Source organism: Colias philodice, chromosome 25 (genome assembly GCF_061535455.1).
Source record: "Colias philodice isolate Cphi_HAF_F1 chromosome 25, ilColPhil1 Martin Lab GWU primary, whole genome shotgun sequence".
NCBI classification, from domain to species: Eukaryota; Metazoa; Arthropoda; class Insecta; order Lepidoptera; family Pieridae; genus Colias; species Colias philodice.
In genome coordinates this window covers 890,248-910,996 of record NC_143110.1, presented here as the reverse complement: position 1 = coordinate 910,996, position 20,749 = coordinate 890,248, and the positions used below count along the sequence as shown (strand labels likewise).

The following is a 20,749-nucleotide window of genomic DNA, read 5'->3' as shown; positions in this document are numbered from 1 at the left end:
GTCAAATTACCAGTCACCCTGTATATCAACAAAAACAAACACACAAACTCACGTGGGCACTATAAGCAGCGGCGCATTAGCCCGTCTATCCAGTAAAGTGTGCAATATTCGCTGCAACAACGCTCTCGTTCTCGCTTCGCTCGCTCCGCTCACGCGAAGCAACGCTTCGAGAAACGCCGCGGGGAAAGCCTTGCTTAGTTCAGTTGTTTTGTATGTTGTTCCCACCTGGGAATAATATTAATTTTAAATATATAAAAAAATATTATTAATAATGTTGATAACTTTCGTATTATTGAATACTAGCTCATCGCACGCGGCTTCGCCCGCTTTGTCTCAAACCTATGGGCGTATTCAGAAAGAAAGCTTGAAACTTATAAGCGCTTATAAGCGCTTATCGGCGCTTATAAGCGCTGGTAACCCGCGCAGGAAAATATATGAACATGCGCTTATAAGCGCTGATCGGCGCCGACAAGTTCCAACAAGTTTCAACAAACTTGTTGTGTCATTAATGATGATGATTTTCACATAAAAATTAAACACTTTCTAAGGGTTTTTAAACGACACATAATAATTAACAAATTTTTTCACATCATTAAATTTTCGAAAAAAAACTTATTTAGGCACGTTGTGTGTACAATTTCAAGGTCGCGTCATGGCAATACCGTCACGTCATGGAGCTTTTAGCTTTTTTATGTATTTTGTTATATTGTGTGGCAGATTGTGTTGTTAAATGACAATAAATTTATTTATTTCTTTCTTAAGGCGACGATTTTGTTATCTTCGAAACTTGCCAAAGAAGTTTCACTTCTGACACGTGTGCTTTTTTAGCCTTAACTTACCTTCAACAATGACTTCAACAAGATGCTCTGCAGCATAGCATCAGCCTTGGTCCCCTTTCCCCTCTGGGAGCTTGGAATCTTGCTCACTATGAACATCATTATATCTATTTTTTGGAAGTCGGGTAAATGGTCTGCGAATTCTCCTAGAGCGTTTATTAGTGCTTCCTGGTAGAGCTTTTCGTCTGATTCTTTCTGTAATTTTTAAATGTATTAATCAGTTTGAATTGATGTGTTTCATTTTCCGAATCGGTGGTAAATGTTAAAAATATGTAGAGATTGTCTAATCTAAAAATGAACGCCCCTCCACTGTGTTTACGCTCACATTCAAAGTACGTGTATAGACGCAATACACACAAATTGGTCTGCCTCATTGGTCGTTCAGTCCTCCAGTCCAATCCATGCCCGAACGACAGGACCAGTTGGCCAACTAGTGCATAAATGACGCGATGCACGACAGAACGGACGTGTCATTCCGTACATAGCGCGCTCTCCCCGCCATACAATGCTAGGCACCTGAACTGATCGCCCGATTAGTTGACAAATCAGTGCGCGAGACAGTCAAAGTTTGCAGTAGAATCGCCGCGCGCACACATATAAAGTGGTTCAATAATTATTTGTCCTCACACATTGAAACAATTAAGTTTAGTGGAGGGGCGTTCATTTTTAGATTAGACAATCTCTACCTATGACGTTTCAAAAGTGCTTCTAGAAGAAGTCTAATTGAATAAATAAATGTTTGAGTTTGAGTTCATTTTTCCAAACATTGGGTTCAGAATAGATGGAATTAGGACAATTAGAACGTCGATCCGTCTCTTTTTTTTAATTTTGGGTGGTATACAAGTTTTTTTAGTATCTGTGTCCTTGAAATTAATTGAACATGAAAGTTCAACAGGCAACCCTCATTTAAAAGTAAGTTATTTATTAAATAATTTGTGAAAATAGTAGATACATAAATAGAGAGGACACACAATTTTGATAATTAGCTAGAACACAACCAAATAATAAAAAAAAATGTTTATATTAATTACGGCCCTTCCTTCATACGAAACTGCTGAATACGCCGTTCGCACGGGAATAGAATGTGGGTGCGATTTCCCTTAGTTAGCATCCAAGTTTACGTCTTTATAATTATTAAAATGTGTATTGTAAATGTAAATTCATTCTATTATTCCGGTCTGCATCGTGCAGACATGGTTGTAAAGTCTCATTTTAATTATTAAATGTAGTTTTAAAGTATATCTGTTTTTTTTGGGGCCTCCGGCTGTGGGAAATGTAATTTATTCATAAATATTTTTACTTTTAGTTTGATCTATTTTAAATAATAACAAAACGCTCGCATATACCACAGTAAATTACAGACAAATTATTGTTTGTACTAATTACTTACTTCAGAATCTCTCGCTACCGAAGCGCGCAGATTGGTCAGCAAGTTATTAATGATTTCCAATACGGATGGACCTGTAATGAATTGATAATTTCATAATTAAATAGAAATTACTAGTATTTACTATTTAGTAACCAATTACTAAATGCTGGAAAAAATTGTGTATATTATAATTTTATTATTCTTTCTGTCTTGTTTTTCATTATTTCTGCTGGTGTACTAAATAAAATGATTTAACAAGAAAAAACCACACATGACACTTGATACTAAACCGACACTAAACTAACAATAAAACTGACACTTGGACACTAAGCCGACACTATAATTACACTTGACACTAACCCACACTATCCCCAGCGGCTATAGCCACGATATTACTCAGCACCGTGGCCCTGGCAGCCCGGACCCTCGTCTTGCCGACACCCCCAACACCCCCAACACCCCCCGAGCCTGCGTCCAGGTGCTGCATAAGGGCTTCCACCACGCTGTATGAGTATTGCGCCTGGAATGAAACAAAAATTGCATTTTTTTTAGTGTAATTGAGATTTTACAATAAATTAATGTAATTTTATTTGCCCCTCTTTATTTATATATTTTGTAAAAACACGCGAGGCCGGGTTAAATATTAGTTTGAAATGTAATAGGAATGTACTGCGATTCTACACAGCTAATTGATGTAGGTAGTTGATAACAAATCGCAGCAAATAAACGACTATTAGCAAAGTGAAGGTAGTTGCGCCACGATTCAAAGGAAAATGGCAATTTATAGTTTTCGACAGCTAGCATGTTTTGACAGGAAATAATGACAACTATTCATCCACAAATGATTAGTGTATTAAGTAGCTTAAGCTGTTTCGGAGAGACAACGGTTCAAATAAACAGATACACAACTACATATGATAAAATAAAAAAAATATTATACAGAACTAAACATTATTAAAAGCTGTTTCGTTTTGAGAACAAAATTTGTAACATTTGTGATTTCTTAATAATTTAATTAAATTATGCCATATTGCGAGAACTATTTAATACGATTTTATTTATATTAATTTCGCAAACAATCTCACCTGAATAGAGAACATGATAATCTTGAATACGTGAACGGCGAAATCGTTTGGTACCCACAGTTCGTGACGGTCGAAGTGCCTGAAATAATATTGTAATACAGATTAAAATTGTATTTTTTATAGTACACTTGTTTTATTATGTGTTAAAAATACACTTTTTTCACATATTATTGGTAACAAAGATTACTTGACACATTTTATCAGTTTTTTTGGCAATTTCACAACAGTTTTTGCAATTTTTTCCACATTTTTACTATTTTTCGCCATTTTTTCACCCATTTTCCCCATTTTTTGGCCCTACCCACTCACGTAAAATATGCAAAATACGTTTTCCCCTATTTTTGCCACTTACGTGAGCACAGGCCGCAGCACAGACCGTATATGCCCAAAAGAAGCACGACCCACGAGTTCCCTGAGGCACGCTTCCGCGAGGCGAGGCGGTTCTAGGTCACAAGCACCCCTCCCTTCCTCGCCTTCACTCTCCATGCATGATACAGTTTCGTATTTTTCTGCACCCTGGTAAAATAAAAAGATCTGTTTAATCAAAGTAACAATATAAACCATATTCCTCTAACTAATTTCCTCCCGTACGTCTGGTTGTCTGGAATAAACCGCTATTTAGCGATAAGACCGCCATTTGTTTTAATTATTTATTAATTCAGTTTATTTAATTTATTATTAAGTTCCTAGTTAAGTTATTTCAAAAAAGTATGAATAACCATTAAGGTGATTGCAACGATCTGTTCCCAGCCAATATCCCGCTAGATGGCGCTGAATTCTACATTTCTAGTTTATTTGAGTTTTTGCGTAATTGGAATAGTCATCAAACCTAGGAATAGTCATGGCGGTTACTGAATATTATATTTTATTGAAATATGTTATATCATTGCCTTAAAATCCACCCAATTCGGTAAAATTATGCGTTTTAACATCTGTCATTGCATACAGGGTCGTTTACACACACAGACGTATACAAAAATGATAAAGATTTAACTCTAGATGGCGTGAATGTAAAGCGCGTCACACACGGTGAAGATACTACCTATAATATTTTATCTAATCTAGTAATATTTTATATTACAGTATCTTAAGGTATCCGGTATCAGCGTTCTGACCATCATTTTTCTTTTTTCGCTGTAGAACCGCCATCCTGTTACAAATGACCCACAAAGGAGAATGACCACGGGTGGTATCGGTAAAATTTTAGTTGTGCCACGTATTCGTTATATTGTTAATTCCTATTTGTATTTATAATGATCATATGTATCAATATTAAGTCTTAATTAAACCGGATAAATTGAAATAATAGTAAAAGTAAAAGTTTTTCTTTTGAAACATGTATGAACTTTCGCATTAGTAGGAAGTAGGATTGTTATAAAAATAAAAGTTATATTTGTTGGCGTAAACTATTTTATTGTAATTTTGGGAAATAAATAATGTCAAAATTGATTACCTACAATAAAACGCAGTTTTATTTTATTACCTACATTACACTATTGTTTTTTTTTTATCAAAACATGTATTTGAAGTAGCAAATATGATATTATGCTGATCCAAGCATTTTCACTCAAAACTAATATCACTAATGATTTGTAAAAGTAAATTATTTCAAAATACATTTCATAACCAACAAGTAAGAATAATTATTCATACAACAACAAATCAAAAACACTATTTACTATGGAAAAAAAACCAGGAAGGTGAAAAACATATTTACGATTTCGATGCACTCGACTTTTAGTAAAATAATAGGTAAAAATATTATTATGGTTTTGATCACAGACATATCTGTGGTTTTGATTTTAGCTACTAGTATCAGAAAGCTGCGTGTTCAATGCACGTCGGGGTCCCACAACTGTGGAGGAAGGAAGGTAGAATACCTCCATCGAATAAGTGAAGTTTCTCGACATACTCGATTTGCCGGCCGGCCTCAATGAAGATTGTCCGAAAGTTGTATATGTGCTCTGTAACGAAAAAATTTCGCTAGCGCGATTCAGAGTGAGGTGTCGTACAATATACCTAATGAAGTTTTTCATCTTTTTATTTTACTGCAAATACAAAATAAAAATTAAACAATGGTAATGTAAATTCTAAACAAACTACTACCAAAATACAATTAGAACAAAAATCATTTGACTTGTTTATTTCACCCAGAGGCCAGAGGCGGCTCGTGACAAAATTGTATAGGTGTTCACTTGAAATAAAACAACGAAAATACAATAGCGTTCGGGATGATTTATTACAAAAAAATGAGCACCACATTTTATAAATGTCTATAACACTAAAAATTACAAAGTACAGGCTATTTCAAAACGAATTCAATGACTAGGTATCAATAATTAGTAAATCACCGAATTTGCATTCGCGAGCGTAGGTATCCATAGTGTTTGTCACTGACGGTCACTGACCTCTATAACTTATAGTTATAGAGGTCAGTGGTGTTTGTTGTGTAAACATGTATGTATTTGAGTAGTTAGTAGCATATTATATTCTGAATTTCTGATCCATGCCTATTCACTCAAAACTAATAACACTAATGATTTGTAACAGTAAATTATTTCAATAGGTAGGTATTTGAACATTTCCCAACAAGACGTAAGAATAATTATTCGTAGGTATACAAGATACAATAACAAATCTAATACACTATTTATTATTTTATTATTTACTAGCGGTCCGCCCCGGCTTCGCCCGTGGTACATGTTTACGTTTTCTCTCCATAAGAAGTAATAAACAAAACTTTACAGACTTCAGCAGTCAACAAGACTTAGCTTCTACATGGTCAGATGTATATATGTATTACGTTCCCTGACCTTACATCAATGATTTACTTTATTAATGTTTTTATGGTCATTTACATTTAATTTTGAAAACTATGGAATAAAATTTATAAATTTGATGATACAAAACTAAATATACATTTGTAAAGAATCTCAAATATAAAGTTGTGTTGCAAATAACAAATCATCATTTAAATATTTAGTTTATTTCTTTATTTAAGAAACAATTAACAATTACAAAACAACATAAAAAAACACGCATGCATTTATTGAAATGTTCATTCATCATCACTATCGTATGGCGTTGTGTGACTCGTCTTCATAATCCATTGAATCGGATTCTGTAAAAGTAAAACGTAAATTATATAATAAAAGAAATGAGTCATTATAAACTTACCTAGTAAGGCAATGCCTTTGATGTCGCACGATGCCGCCGCGCCGCCAGTGTAGGTACTTCTGCTGCTACATGAAAATATGCTAGGGTTGCAACAAATGGGAAATAAAACAATTGTGATTATTACTATTATGATGTAATCATTTATTCATATTATGTACATTCAAAACAATTGCTATTATTAAATCTGATGTAATTATTTTTTCATAAATATATAATTATTATTAATTACATAATATATTGCACTGTGAAATATTTACGTATCACTTTATTTTTGATGTTCTTAATTGTCTTTTATAAAATTTAAGTGACGCATTCGCATTGGGATCAACAATCCGATAAGAAAAGAATGGAGACAACATATACATAGCTTTGATTTCAATTCTACAGATACAAAATATACAATCTATCTAAAATGATACAACGGATGTTTCCTGCGTTTTCTCGTCAAAATACCGAAACAACGTAATTATTGTATAGTAGTTGGGCGTGAAAGTAAAAAAACAAATGAAAAGTGTTTTCCATATGATTATTTATTAAATTTACGCGATTAAGAATAATTTCAACGATACAATTTAGTAACCGAGAATTCAGAGGATTAAAGAAAATACCTGCCTGATCATTTTATCAAACTCTAAAAGAATTATGGTTATTTCGCATCACTCGGTTTATTAGTTTGGTAATAATTATTAAAGGTAGTTACAACCCTAGCCATTGAGTCGAACGGTAGGCAACACAATATCGACTTTGTGCGGGTACATATGGTACATTTCTTCTTGCTGTGAAGCGTAATTATTATTATTAAGATTTTTTAGGCTATTTTGAATCAGCTGTTCTAATTTAATTCTAGAAATTTATTAAAACGTGATTTTTTTAAAAGTATATTATGAGTTTATAAATACCTCAACCAATAGTTATTGTGTCCTATCCTCATTTCTTTATATCTTGGTAGTTAACTAAAGTGTTAAATTTACATAACCTCAACAACAACATTTACACTGCCACTGCACTAAAACTAAACTAACTAGCTCTCTAGCTATAAGAACCATCCTCGTACTTCAAGGGATATAATAAAAAAAGAATTATCGAAATCGGTTCAGCCGTTCTCGAGTTATGCGCTTACCAACACATTTTGCGATTCATTTTTATATATAAGACTAGCGGTCCGCCCCGGCTTCGCCCGTGGTACATGTTTACGTTTTCTCTACATAAGAACCATCCTCGTACTTCAAGGAATATAATAAAAAAAGAATTATCGAAATCGGTTCAGCCGTTCTCGAGTTATGCGCTTACCAACACATTTTGCGATTCATTTATATATATATACTAGCGGTCCGCCCCGGCTTCGCCCGTGGTACATAATATTTACGTTTTCTCTACATAAAAACCATCCTCGTACTTCAAGGAATATAATAAAAAAAGAATGATCGAAATCGGTTCAGCCGTTCTCGAGTTATGCGCTTACCAACACATTTTGCGATTCATTTTTATATATAAGATAAGATTATGTGAAAATAACCAGGAAGGTGAAAAACATATTTACGAAAACATAGTAACATAATATGGCTGTCGCTACAATAATTATATTTCAATTTTATCTTTTTATACCTAGTAGAACTGGCCGACGAATAAAAAAAATCGTATTAGAATAAATACAATAAATTACGGAACAAAAAAAGGATTGTAACTGAATTAGGTATGTTTGTTTCTGGGCGCACCGTTTTCGACGACGCGACGCGCGACGTAAGCGTATAGGTATAGGTACCTACTTTGCTAAAACAAACTAATAAAATTGTGTGTCTGTCTGAAAATTCGGAAAAGCATATTTTGCAAGTTTGTAATTACTTTGATAGTTTACCGATTTATAATAATTGTAATTGTAATTGTATAATATATAATTTGCAATGTGGTGAAATTTCATAAAAATCACGGGCCAATTTTTTGTTTTGAATCCCACCGAAAATATAATTGCGTTATTAGAATAATTAATTACTATACCTACCCACGATCAATTATTACAATATAGTCTCAAATGCATACTAGAGAAATATTGCAATTTGATTCAATTAAAATGCATAGCATACAAAAATAAATTCACAACACAAGAAATTCCGCGCGCAAATCATAGCGCGTGTCAATGAAATCAAGAATGTTTTATATCAAGCCGACGCGGACGACGCGACGACGCGACGCCGAACAAAAGTACCTACGACGGACGACCACGCTTCGAGTTGCCAAACAACATGAGTAATAAATTGTTTACAAAAAAAACAAGTTTTCCATTTTTCTGTATGAGTAGACAGAACTTCAAAACGCCACCTGCTACGGTTTATATTATGAACGATTGTTATAAAAATAAAAGTTATATTTGTTGGTGTAAACTATTTTATTGATCAATAATTTTGGAACTTAAAATTGTCAACATTGATTACAATAAAACGCAGTTTTATTTTATTACACTATTGTTTTTTTTATCAAAACATGTATTTGAAGTACCATATAATATTATGCTGATCCAAGCATTTTCACTCAAAACTTATATCACTAATGATTTGTAAAAGTAAATTATTTCAATATACATTTCATAACCAACATGTAAGAATAATTATTATTATTCCTACCTACAACAACAAACCTAAAACACTATTTACTATGGGAAAATAACCAGGAAGGTGAAAAACATATTATTATTTACGATTTCGACGCACTCGACTTTTAGTAAAATATAGTAGGGAAACATAATATTATGGTTTTGATTTTTGCTACTAGTATAAGAAAACTGCGTGTTCAAACTACTTGTTTGTCTGTCTGAAAATTCGGAAGTACTTTGGTAGTTTACCGATTTATAATAATATTGTAGGTATATATCGTTGTTTAAAAAATATTCAAACACAATAAAATATGATATATGTACTGATTTATCACTGGTTTCAGTGATGAACTGATGAGTCAATTATAGCCACTATACTTTCGTCATACGTGTGTATGATTGATGTGATTTGCAACGTGGTGATATTTCAGAAAAATCACGGGTCAAATTGTCCCACCGAAAATATAACTGCGTTATAAGAATAACTATACCTACGATAAATTATACATAATACAATATAGTCTCAAATGCATACTAGTGAAATATTTTATTTGAATCAATAAAATAAAAAAATAAATAAAAAATAATAATAATACAAAAATAAATTCACAACACAAGAAAATCCGCGCGCAAATCATAGCGCGTGACAATGAAATCAAGAACTTTCGAGCCGACGCGGACGACGAAGGAGCCTAACAAAAGTACCTACAATCATAGGCGGCTCGTGACAAAATTGTATGGCCGTGTTCACTTGAAATAAAACAACGAAAATAGGTACCTACAATAGCGTTAGCAGTACAAAAAAAATGAGCACCACATTATAAATGTCTATTTATACACTAAAAATTATAGAGTATTTCAAAACGAATTCAATTATTATTTAGCAATAATTAGAAAATCCCCGAATTTGCATTCGTGATCGTATTCATAGTGTTTGTCTACACTAATATTATAAAGAGGAAAACTTTGTTTGTTTGTTTGATTGTAATGAATAGGCTCATAAACTACTGGACATTTTACCAATGTTTGCAAGTTTGTGATTACTTTGATAGTTTACCGATTTATAATAATTGTATACTTATATCATTGTTTAAAAATATTCAAACACAATATGATATAGGTACTGATTTATCACTGGTTTCAGTGATGAACTGATGAGTCAATGTTAGCCACAATACTAATCACTTTCGTCATACATGTGTATGAACTATGATTGATGTGATTTGCAATGTGGTGAAATTTCATAAAAATCACGGGCCAATTTTTTGTTTTGAATCCCACCGAAAATACATATATTACTAATTGCGTTATTAGAATAATTAATTACTATACCCACGATCAATTATTACAATTTACAATATAGTCTCAAATGCATACTAGAGAAACATTGCAATTTGAATCAATTAAAATGCATAGCATACAAAAATAAATTCACAACACAAGAAATTCCGCGCGCAAATCATAGCGCGTGTCAATGAAATCAAGAATGTAATTTTATATCAAGCCGACGAGCGACGACGCCGAACTAAAGTACCTACAGTACCATTTACCTTCAGTGTACAATACAGTTTACAGACCTACGACGGACGAACAATAATGAGTAATAAATAAAAAAAAACATAGTTTCTAAGGTCATTAGTTTTATTTTATTTTATTGTTATTTTCTTTGAACGATTGGAAATGAAATTACTCAATTTTTACACAGAACTTTGATTTATTAGAATTATGCTCATTATGCATAAGATAACGAACGCGAATGCACGACATCTAGCGCGTCAATGTCTAAACATCGCCTTTCGTTTAGACATTGACGCGCTAGATCTGTAATAAGTATATAGTCTATGCGCTAGATGTCGTGCTTTATGTCGTGTTTCGCTTGGCAAAAGTCACGCACACTACTGTAGAAGTGTCAAATTTTTCCGGTATTTTACTGTTGTTTTTCTAAGTAAATATTGTAAATTATTGATTAAAAAGGTCGAACGCGCACACATTTCATTATAGAGAAGTGATAAAATGATTAGTTTTAAAGAAATAGTGTCTGTGTTAAGTGTTTAGAGGTAATCAAAAATGTATGGAGGGACGGTCGGAACATCAACCTTAAAGCGTTATTGCTGAGTTTCTTGCCGATTCTACAGATAGAAGAATTCCGAATCAGTGGAAAAAATGTTTTTTTTAGAAAAAAAGAAACAAAATTTTACATTTATAAAAAAAGTTGAGATTTGTAACTAAGCGTGCGTCAGAGCGCGTTCAGTGCGCGTTCTATATCGCAAAGTCACCGACATAAAACAAATAAACTATATATAACAAATTGTTAAGAAAATTAGTTTACACCCTTAAAAATAATCTAAAAGCAGACCCGACACAGCTAAAATGACAAAGCCAAAAACACACCTGCATGTTATAAAGCAGAGACGGCACAATCTTGTCCATATGTTGAGCTTCCCATATGTTCTCCACGAGATCGTCTGACACCGTTTTTCTTATCACCCCCTGGAAAATGTAAAAATAACTATTTAAAGGGTTTAAATGCTATTTATTATGAATAGAAGGTGTTTTTAATCCGTCACAATAATTGAGAAACTTGAAAAACTAAAACATTAGAAATCACACTTGAAATTCAAAAATGGTTAGTATATGCCCAATATTTGTATTTTTTTCCCAGTTGACAGATATAAAATACGGGTGTGAATCTCCATTATAATGTGAAAGCCTATTGTATAATTCGGCTAATATAAGAACAATATAAGATTTCATCATTTTCTTTCTAGTTACGTGATCTTGGACAAAATGGCAATGTGTCAAGTTGTGGTTTAAGGAGCTTTCAGGGTAAATAAATATTTAAAACTAGCTGCGCCGCGCGGTTTCACCCGCGTGGCTCTGCTCCTGTTAGTCTTAGCGTGATGATATATAGCCTATAGCCTTCCTCGATAAATGGGCTATCTAACACCGAAAGAATTTTTCAAATCGGACCAGTAGCTGTAGTTCCTGAGATTAGCGCGTTCAAACAAACAAACAAACAAACTCTTCAGTTTTATAATATTAGTATAGATTGTACCCTATCTTTCTATTATTTGTAATGGATTCATAAATTCTTTTTGACTTTTTTTTTACATTTACTGCCAAAAATAGACAAGCTTTGTAGTGGCAATATCAATTGTTATATGTATAACTTAAAAAACATAACAACCTCCAACAAAATAAAATCAGCAGACAAAGCTAAAATTTTCTATAAAAATAACAATTTTCCCTAGCTACATAACTATCAATAAAAATGTGTCTTGTTAGCACAATATAAGAAGCCCAGCGAAGCAGCCAAGGTCTAAATGATATAATCTCATAAGCTCTCCGTCTAGTAGCTGGCTTAACGTTCAAATATTATGTTCGAACAATTTAACTATTATATCATTTGAAGTTTGGCATTTTATATAGAAGGAAAATTTGAGAAATGTTGTAAATTTGGAATGTTGACTTTTTTACTACCTTATTCAGATTGGGATACAAATTTCTGTATTCTGTATCTATATATCTGTTTGAGCAAAACATTTTGCTATGTGAGATGGTGTTAGTTTTGTTGGCGCTATAACAAATAATATAAAATCGAGGTTAAGCAATGTTTGGCACTGTTATAAATTGGATGGATAACCACCTTTTCGCAATTGCTATTGAATTTATTAAATCAATATTAAGCTAAAATGGACATAAATGGGATGGATAACCATTTTTTGCAATTGCACTTCATTTTTTTTTGTGTGGAACCCGTATATTTGCTCACAAACTCACACTTGGCCGATATTTACCTGCAAGCCCCTAATGCCAGCCAGCCGAATGCTGTCCCTGGTCGGCTTGTCGCTGTGATTGCTGTGACACATCGCTGAGAACTTGGACACGAAGAAATCGTACCGCCGGTGGTAGGATGGCGTGTCCTCCTCTATGTTCGCGAAGCGGACGAACTGTGGAAAAAATAATGTGTAGAAAAACGTTAATTTAGTTTATTTAAAACTAGCTTTCCGCCTGCGGCTTCGCCCGCGTTTTCAAAAAAAACCCGCATAGTTCCCGTTCCCGTGGGATTTCCGGGATAAAACCTAGCCTATGTCACTCAGAAATGATGTAGCTTTCCAACAGTGAAAGAATTTTTCAAATCTGCCAAGTAGTTTCGGAGCCTATTCAATTCATACAAACAAACAAACAAACAAAAAATCAAACCTTTCCTCTTTATAATATTTGTATAGATGTATAGATGTATAGATTAAATGAAACACTAACAGAGACGACACCCGTTTGATGACAAAATGTGTATAGTCTTCGTAACGAAAATATCCACTGATAAATCAAATTAGGTAATGTTATTCCTAATAAACTTAACATGACTTCGAATTTCTATGCAAAGTACCATTTTCTGAATTATGTAAATTCTAAAGGACTCTTAGATAATTGGCTACTTACACTCTGAGTGGCGAGTATCTGCAGCTGAGGGTCCGTAGATTCAAGAAGTTTCTGCACCATTTTAAGGAAGCTCTCCACGAATAAGTTCAGAGTTTGCGAATGACAAGCTAGGAGCAATTGGTCCATCGCCTCCATGGATATTATAACAAACCTGAAATATATTTAACTTGAAAAAATATATCTTAAAGAAAAATTAAAAGGTTGTTTCTTAACCGAAAACAAATTGACATAGAGATGATAAACCTTGTGAGTTTCAAAAATAAATTAGGTTAATAAATTGATAAATAGGGACTTTTTTCGAAAAAACTTCCGCTCTAAAAACAGGTAAAGGGAAAGGAATAACATATTATACTTTATTACCTACCACATACTTTCTATTTCATTAAAACGATTTAACCAAGAAAGCATTCAGACAAAAATTTACATACATCTTATTATTGCCTGTCTTCCAAATCTACCTCAATTTATAAACTCACCCATGCCTCCGTCTATAGATATCCCTAGAAGCTTTCTGGAACAGATAGTCCCCGATCCTATCCAGTTTCTCCGGACTGGACAGGGAATAGAATGTAAGCTTCTCCATATTGGACTTGACGAGGCCATCCTGCGGGGACGCGGGGTATATGTTGTCCACCAGCCGCTTGTATCTGGGTCGGAGAGCGGAACAACATCCGCAGCAACCTGGGTAAATAAGAAACAGGGTTTAAAAATGATATAAATTAAAAGGTTAACATTTGATCTTCAAAAATGGCTAACGCACACACGATTAGGCGTCAAAGTGAGATGGCATGATTCGACTATCGTGGTTAAAAGCCATTTTTTGGAGTGACACTCCCGGAGCGCTAAAAACCTAACTACATATTATTTTTACTTATATTGGGATTTAGCTAGTTTTACTTGGCGTGTTTACTTGGCTAGTAACTAATGTATATGTACGCCAAGTTTTAGCTAGATCGATATAGTGTGTACGAGATGCCAAAACTTATGCCTTCCATGTAAAAATTTACGTAATTTATAAGCAGAATGTGAGGATGAGGCCTCGAGATATGGTTTATAACAATAAATAAAAACGCATTATGTCTGTGTCTTCAGTTTCATTCAATAATCAAGCGGTTTAATAGTAAAACGAAACATACATATACTTATACACACATGACACATATTATGATGCGCAAGAAGCGTTTAACATTATGTAAAATTCTATTATTTTTAAGCACTTTTTTATTGTTGAAAAAATCCTATAGGTATATGAAATTTATAAACATAGTATATTGTAAATTTTACCAATTATGAAGCCCAGTAATAAACAAGTTTCATAATCATGACATAACGGATAACCCTAGATGTTATCTTATAGGTGTTTATAGAGGCAATCAAACTATACAGTAATTTCAGTAACATAATTTTTTTTTTATTTTTTCTTAGGTGGTCTTAATACATTATCCTACAACAGGAAGGCCCTATGATATATAAAAAAGCTAGATACGTTACCCGCTCTCTATTTTGGCAAGACAAAACTCAGCTAAGTGCCCGAGTTTCACTTAGTCACGCACCATTCAGTGTCGTGGCTGGACGTTCTTTTTTATATTTTAATCGGCAGTTGTTATTACGAAGTACATGAGTGAGACATGTATTATGTCTCGTGCGTGAGAGTGAAAGAGAGTGAAAGAGAGAACAACTGTATTGGTGACAATGCATTAGTAAGTAGGTATGTATTAATTACGCTGTTTTTTAGTGCAATGATGTTGGCGTATGCCGCGTCTACTAGTGTAATAGTCATTGGAAGGGCCTTCATTTATTGCAACTCTGCCAAATCATTACAGATTTAATTTATCAATACCAAAGCATACTTGAGTTGCAGTTAACGATCTCATTTTTTACTTTATTTATTTTTTACATTCAAAAACAAACTAACAAAATACTAACAAAAATCCGTCCCACTTTTGTGACTTCGTAAACATCGTCTAAAAATATTTTTTAAAGATAAAAATCACTTACATGTCAAGTACATTGTCTTACTCATTAAGAATAACATTCTGTAAGACATATTCCTCCTTGGCAACATTTTTAATAACCAAAAAAATCACCATATCATCACTACATAGTATAAAACAAAGTCGCTTTCTCTGTCCCTATTTCCCTATGTCCCTATGTATGCTTAAATCTTTAAAACTACGCAACGGATTTTGATGCGGTTTTTTTAATAGATACAGTGATTCAAGAGGAAGGTTTTAGTATATAATTTATTATGTTTTAGACAAAGCGGGCGAAGCCGCGGGCGGAAAGCTAGTCATATATAAAATCAACTGATTTAACACACTATATCCACTTATATTAATAGCACTTGGCATATTTATATTATATGTATAATATTATTTATTGTAGACACTCATTAAAACACAAATTTCTACACATTTCATTGTAAATACACAGTAATCAATAAAAATCACATATTTAGTTTTAAAAATACTTGAAAAATCATAGCATTGTATTAATTATTATTCTTATATCATCACCAATTAGATCACTATAAAAAACATAATTTTTTACACTATTATGGTGATACTTATATGACACGTATGCCCGTTAGTATGTCAGCGAGTACTGTCGTAAAAGATAACACGCTTCTGATAAAGTTTGTAGTCAAGTGCGTGTGTTTTTTGAATATATGGTTCCGTATATTCTTCCTGATAACTTGATAATGATAGGTTCTGTGTGAATATGATGTTTAGAGTTAAACAACAGAAATACGCCAAAACGGTACCAAACAAAATATGTTATCCCGCTTTCTAGTTCTTCGCTTATTGATATCTCAAGTGTAGTCATTATAATCTAATAAATGAATTTTTTTTTGTCTATACTAGTTATTAATATTATAAAGAGGAAAAGTTTGTAATTATGTATGTATCGTTTTCACGCATAAACTACGGGACCGATTTTGATGAAATTTGGCACAGATAATCTTTAGACCCTGAGAAAGAACATAGGCCACCTTTTATTGCGAAATATGTACCACGGGCGAAGCCGGGGCGGACCGCTAGTGTTTAATAAATCTATTGTTATTGTTATAATATTTATAAAGAAAAAATAAAAAGCAACCAAAGGCATAGCCAGTGAAAACGGCGGCAGCTTCTTGAAGAGTTTATGAAAAGTTAATAATCTCGCTTTCAGTGCTGAACCTACTCATCTTACTAATATTATAAATGCGAAAGTTTGTGAGGATGTGTGTGTGTGTGTGTGTGTGTGTGTGTGTGTGTGTTTGTTACTCTATCACGCAATTTCTACTGAACCGATTACAATGAAATTTAGCACACATATAGAGGGTAACTTGGATTAACACAGAGGATAGGTTTTATCCCGGAAATCGCACGGGAACGAGAACTATGCGGGATTTCCTTTGAAAACGCGGGCGAAGCCGCGGGCGGAAATCTAGTTTAATTATATGTCTCTACCATATTATTAAAGGAATTTACATTTTTCAATTTGTTTATTTTTCAAGTAATTAGTTATGTTTATTTGAAACTAACGATACTATGTTACGTCTGGAGGAAATTATTTTCTCATTAGTACAATCATTAATCATGTACGGTTCATGTATTATCATGTATCCTTCACATTAAGTCTCGTATCAAATGTTGCCCTGTGACTTTATATATCTGTAACTATAAATTAGATTTCGCATCCAACTTGCTTATCAGAGTTTAAATTAATAGCCTATCGTTGAGCCTAGCCACTCAAACCAATAATATTATACGGTCATTCTAATGCTAGGCGTCCATTAGAGACGGATCGGGGCGGGTCGCATCGCAACGGGCCGTCTCTAATGGACGCGCTGTTTGCTCCTGCGTCCACCTGTACGGGGCGCGGCGGACCGCCTAGGCGGATTTTATCTAACAGACGCTCGCCGCTCACATCCGCCTGCCTGCGTCCACTAGACGGGTCGGGGCGGGCCGGGCCGCAGCGCACCGCCGGCAGAAATCCGCCTGCGAAGCGATATCCGCCAATGCGTTGCGGCCCGCCCCGACCCGATCCGTCGCTAATGGACGATGTTTCATACAAAACATAGGCCGTATTTTTGCGTTGCGATGCGGCCCGGCCCGATCCGCCTAGTGGACGCCTAGCATAAAGAATCACGTCAAATATTTTAGGTAACAAGCCTAAAATAAAGTCTGCTAAGTAAAATTAGCTGAAGCATAAGTTTTTTTTGTTTTTGAAATGATCAATATTCAGATATGTAGTAGGTACATATTTATATGTTACCTATAAAATGTGCATAGGCTGATGACCTATTAAATTGAGAATTAAATCGATCAGTGATTCAAAACTGAAATATATGTTTGAAATTTGAATCTGCCTTACTAGTTAATTATATTTTATATTTTTATATAAAAAAAATAAAAAATCGAACTGAACCCCAAAATTGTGGCACACTTATCATTTTTGTGCAAGGAAATCAATTGAGATCAACGACCATGAAATCACTAAGAATATTCTAGGAAGTGTCAATATGTTTTAAGATGGTTTAGCAAAGCCATGGATCATATGAAAGAGTACCTAGTAACTCAATGTATGAAAGGGATAAAAAATAAGCACTATGGTAAACACCCATCGGTTAGAATTTATATGCTAAATAAAATAAAATAAATGTAATAGTAGTCATATTCGGATTATTTTTCACAATTATAAACAGCATATTTTGTGTGTATCATTATTTTTTTAATTGAATCAAACCTATTTAGGGAATTATTTGCTTTCTCTATAGTCAATTAATTATAATTTATGATGCATTGAATTTTCAAGCCATTTGTTCAATCTATTAAGTAATGCATATAATATTTAAAGTGTCTATGTGTGCACACAGTACATACTGCCATACTCGTGTAATAAAAACTTCTAGTAAGTAATTTAAATTATTATAATGAAAACTAATTCTCAAATCATGGTAAAGAATTAGTTGACCATCAGCTAATTGCCAATACAAATAATACTTACTAATTAAGCTATAATTAAATGAGTACATATTGTATTTAAATATTTATTATATTTAATTGTAAAGTATAAAATACCTTATATTACCAGCAAATAAGGTGACTTTTTGCTTGACTATTTCGTGATTCAAGGCTTTAATCATATAATATGAACAAAAAGGTTTTTTCTTACTCACGACTATTTTTATGTCATAAGTTGAAGGTACAAGATTGGTATTATGATTATACATACAATGTAAAATACATTTAACCACATTGAAGGCAGAAATTATTTTCCCAATGTTATGAATAAATTTAAATATTTACTTGTTTTCGCATCTATACTAATATTATAAAGAGGAAAACTTTGTATTTTTGCATGTTAGTATTGAATAGGCTCAAAAACTACTGGACCTTATTTCAAAATTTCTTTTACCATTACTTAGAGGGATTCTTCCCAATCCGTATAGGCTATATTTTATCCTGGAAAACGTAAATATGTACCACGGGCGAAGCCAGGGCGGACCGCTAGTAATATTATATTTCCCACCAGAATTGACGCTATTTATTACTATGTTGTTCTATTAGTAAAAAGGTATCTGGTTTATTTTTATCCATATAATTATTAATATAAGAAATTTAGTTATATCTTAATAAAGAACATAATGTCATATCTGATTAAGAAACAAACAAAGATATAAAGATAATCTAATCAAATAAACTTCATTTAATAATAGGACTGCAATAAAAACAAAATTGACTGAAAATGGTATTTATTTATTAAATTTATATATCAATGCTTTCTCTTTTCATCCCTACTATCCCTGCTGGACTTAGATCGTTCATAATCATCGTACTTCCTTGACGATGTTCGACTGCGTTTGTCATCTGAACGCCTCTCTCTTGAACGGTCAACTTCACGGTCACGAGATCTCGATTTATGCCTCTTACTGGGATAATCTCGTTTACGGTCATATGGTGACCGTGACCTCCTCTCCCGCTTTTTATGACTTGTATGATACTTTGATGATAGCGGAGGTGTTTTTGGCGACTTTTCGTTTTTTGAATCCCGTTTATTTTCCTTTGAAGTTGATGAAGTTGACGCTTCGGCTTTTTTCTCCTCCATTCTAGCTTCCCGCTCCTTCTGCGCTTGTATTTGCTTGTTCGCTTGATGTATTTTCCGCAGAGCATCCACCTTGCCTTCTAAACTTTCAGGATTTACTTTCGGCCGCTTATACAGTTGTAGGATTCTTACACAAATATCGCGGATCTCCTCCTCAGTGACTTTGAATAGTAAAAACCAATGCGGGTTATTTGGCAGCGGTAACCCGATTTTACGAGCAGTTAAATATATACAAGCACAGGCTATAGTTTCGGGGGGAAACCTCATGAATACATCAGTTCTCAACGCATCATTCATGTAATTCCATGCCATTTGCATTAATTGTTTATTCTTTTCATATTGGAGTAACTGGAGATAAACTACAATAAGTTTGTGGGGATGTTTTACATGCACACAAAACCCTAATTCCTTTAAAATACGTCTCTCAGCTTTTATAACCTGATTTTTCAGTTCTATATAATTCTGATCGACTATCAATGGAGATATCGTCTTTTGAGCTCTCACTTGTTTTATGTGATGAAAGACGTTGATTACGTCACGGATTCTGCAAGGTTTTTCTTCGACTTTCGAGGCCAAATATATGCTTCCCATTGCGGTTGTTTCCATCGGATATCTCACGAAGGACTTTGAATAATAGAACCTTTGGAGATACATTTGACCGGTGGCCATTGCGACTTGCGGCAGTTTAAGTAGAATACCAGCAGTTTGTATCATCTCACATCCTAAAATTCGAAGATCGGTTTCCGTGTCTATGTCCAACCCATCGGCTTGTGAGGGTGTCTCTTTAAACGTCGATTCCGGCAAAAGGCAATTGTGGAGCGTCAAAACTATCTTCCCATAGTTCTTTTGTGGTTTCGTAGAGGTTGTTCCATTATTCTTCGGTTGGTTTTGAGTAGTTGTTGTGGTCGATGTAGTCATTTTGCACACAACGAGTTTATGAATTATACAATAGACTATCACTGTACAGTATTTGACATCACATAAAATTATACGATTATCACGCAAATACTAGTTTTTATATCAATAAATGATCATTTTATTTACGGAAAAGTATTCTAACACCGAGTGTGACACGAGAAATGCGACAAGAACGGGCCAAGATGGCGCCACAAAAACATATGTCAACTAGAATTCTGTGAATAATTACGGTAAATTCTATGTA

At 33.7% G+C, this 20,749-nt stretch overlaps 2 protein-coding genes across 2 annotated transcripts in view; both read right to left on the bottom strand.

Moving 5' to 3' along the window:
* Positions 1-20,749, bottom strand: part of stmA (Protein EFR3 homolog stmA) — a 31,066-nt gene that overhangs the window by 10,164 nt on the left and 153 nt on the right. The window contains exons 2-11 of the mRNA XM_089710559.1: positions 13,974-14,178; positions 13,498-13,648; positions 12,852-13,004; positions 11,446-11,544; positions 3,643-3,806; positions 3,291-3,369; positions 2,566-2,725; positions 2,227-2,297; positions 840-1,031; positions 53-225 (exon numbers count right to left, since the gene is read on the bottom strand). Coding sequence (XP_089566685.1) covers positions 53-225; positions 840-1,031; positions 2,227-2,297; positions 2,566-2,725; positions 3,291-3,369; positions 3,643-3,806; positions 11,446-11,544; positions 12,852-13,004; positions 13,498-13,648; positions 13,974-14,178 — 1,447 coding nt within the window. The remainder of the gene's footprint in view (positions 1-52; positions 226-839; positions 1,032-2,226; positions 2,298-2,565; positions 2,726-3,290; positions 3,370-3,642; positions 3,807-11,445; positions 11,545-12,851; positions 13,005-13,497; positions 13,649-13,973; positions 14,179-20,749) is intronic.
* LOC149477152 (cyclin-L2) lies at positions 19,221-20,734 on the bottom strand. The gene has a single exon (XM_089710618.1). It carries the CDS (start codon positions 20,503-20,505, stop codon positions 19,258-19,260), a length of 1,248 nt encoding a protein of 415 aa, XP_089566744.1. The 5' UTR covers positions 20,506-20,734; the 3' UTR covers positions 19,221-19,257.

What these genes read in the sequence shown, in the direction of transcription:
- LOC149477152 (XM_089710618.1), bottom strand. Translation starts at nt 20,505, where the DNA reads ATGACTACATCGACCACAACAACTACTCAAAACCAACCGAAGAATAAT.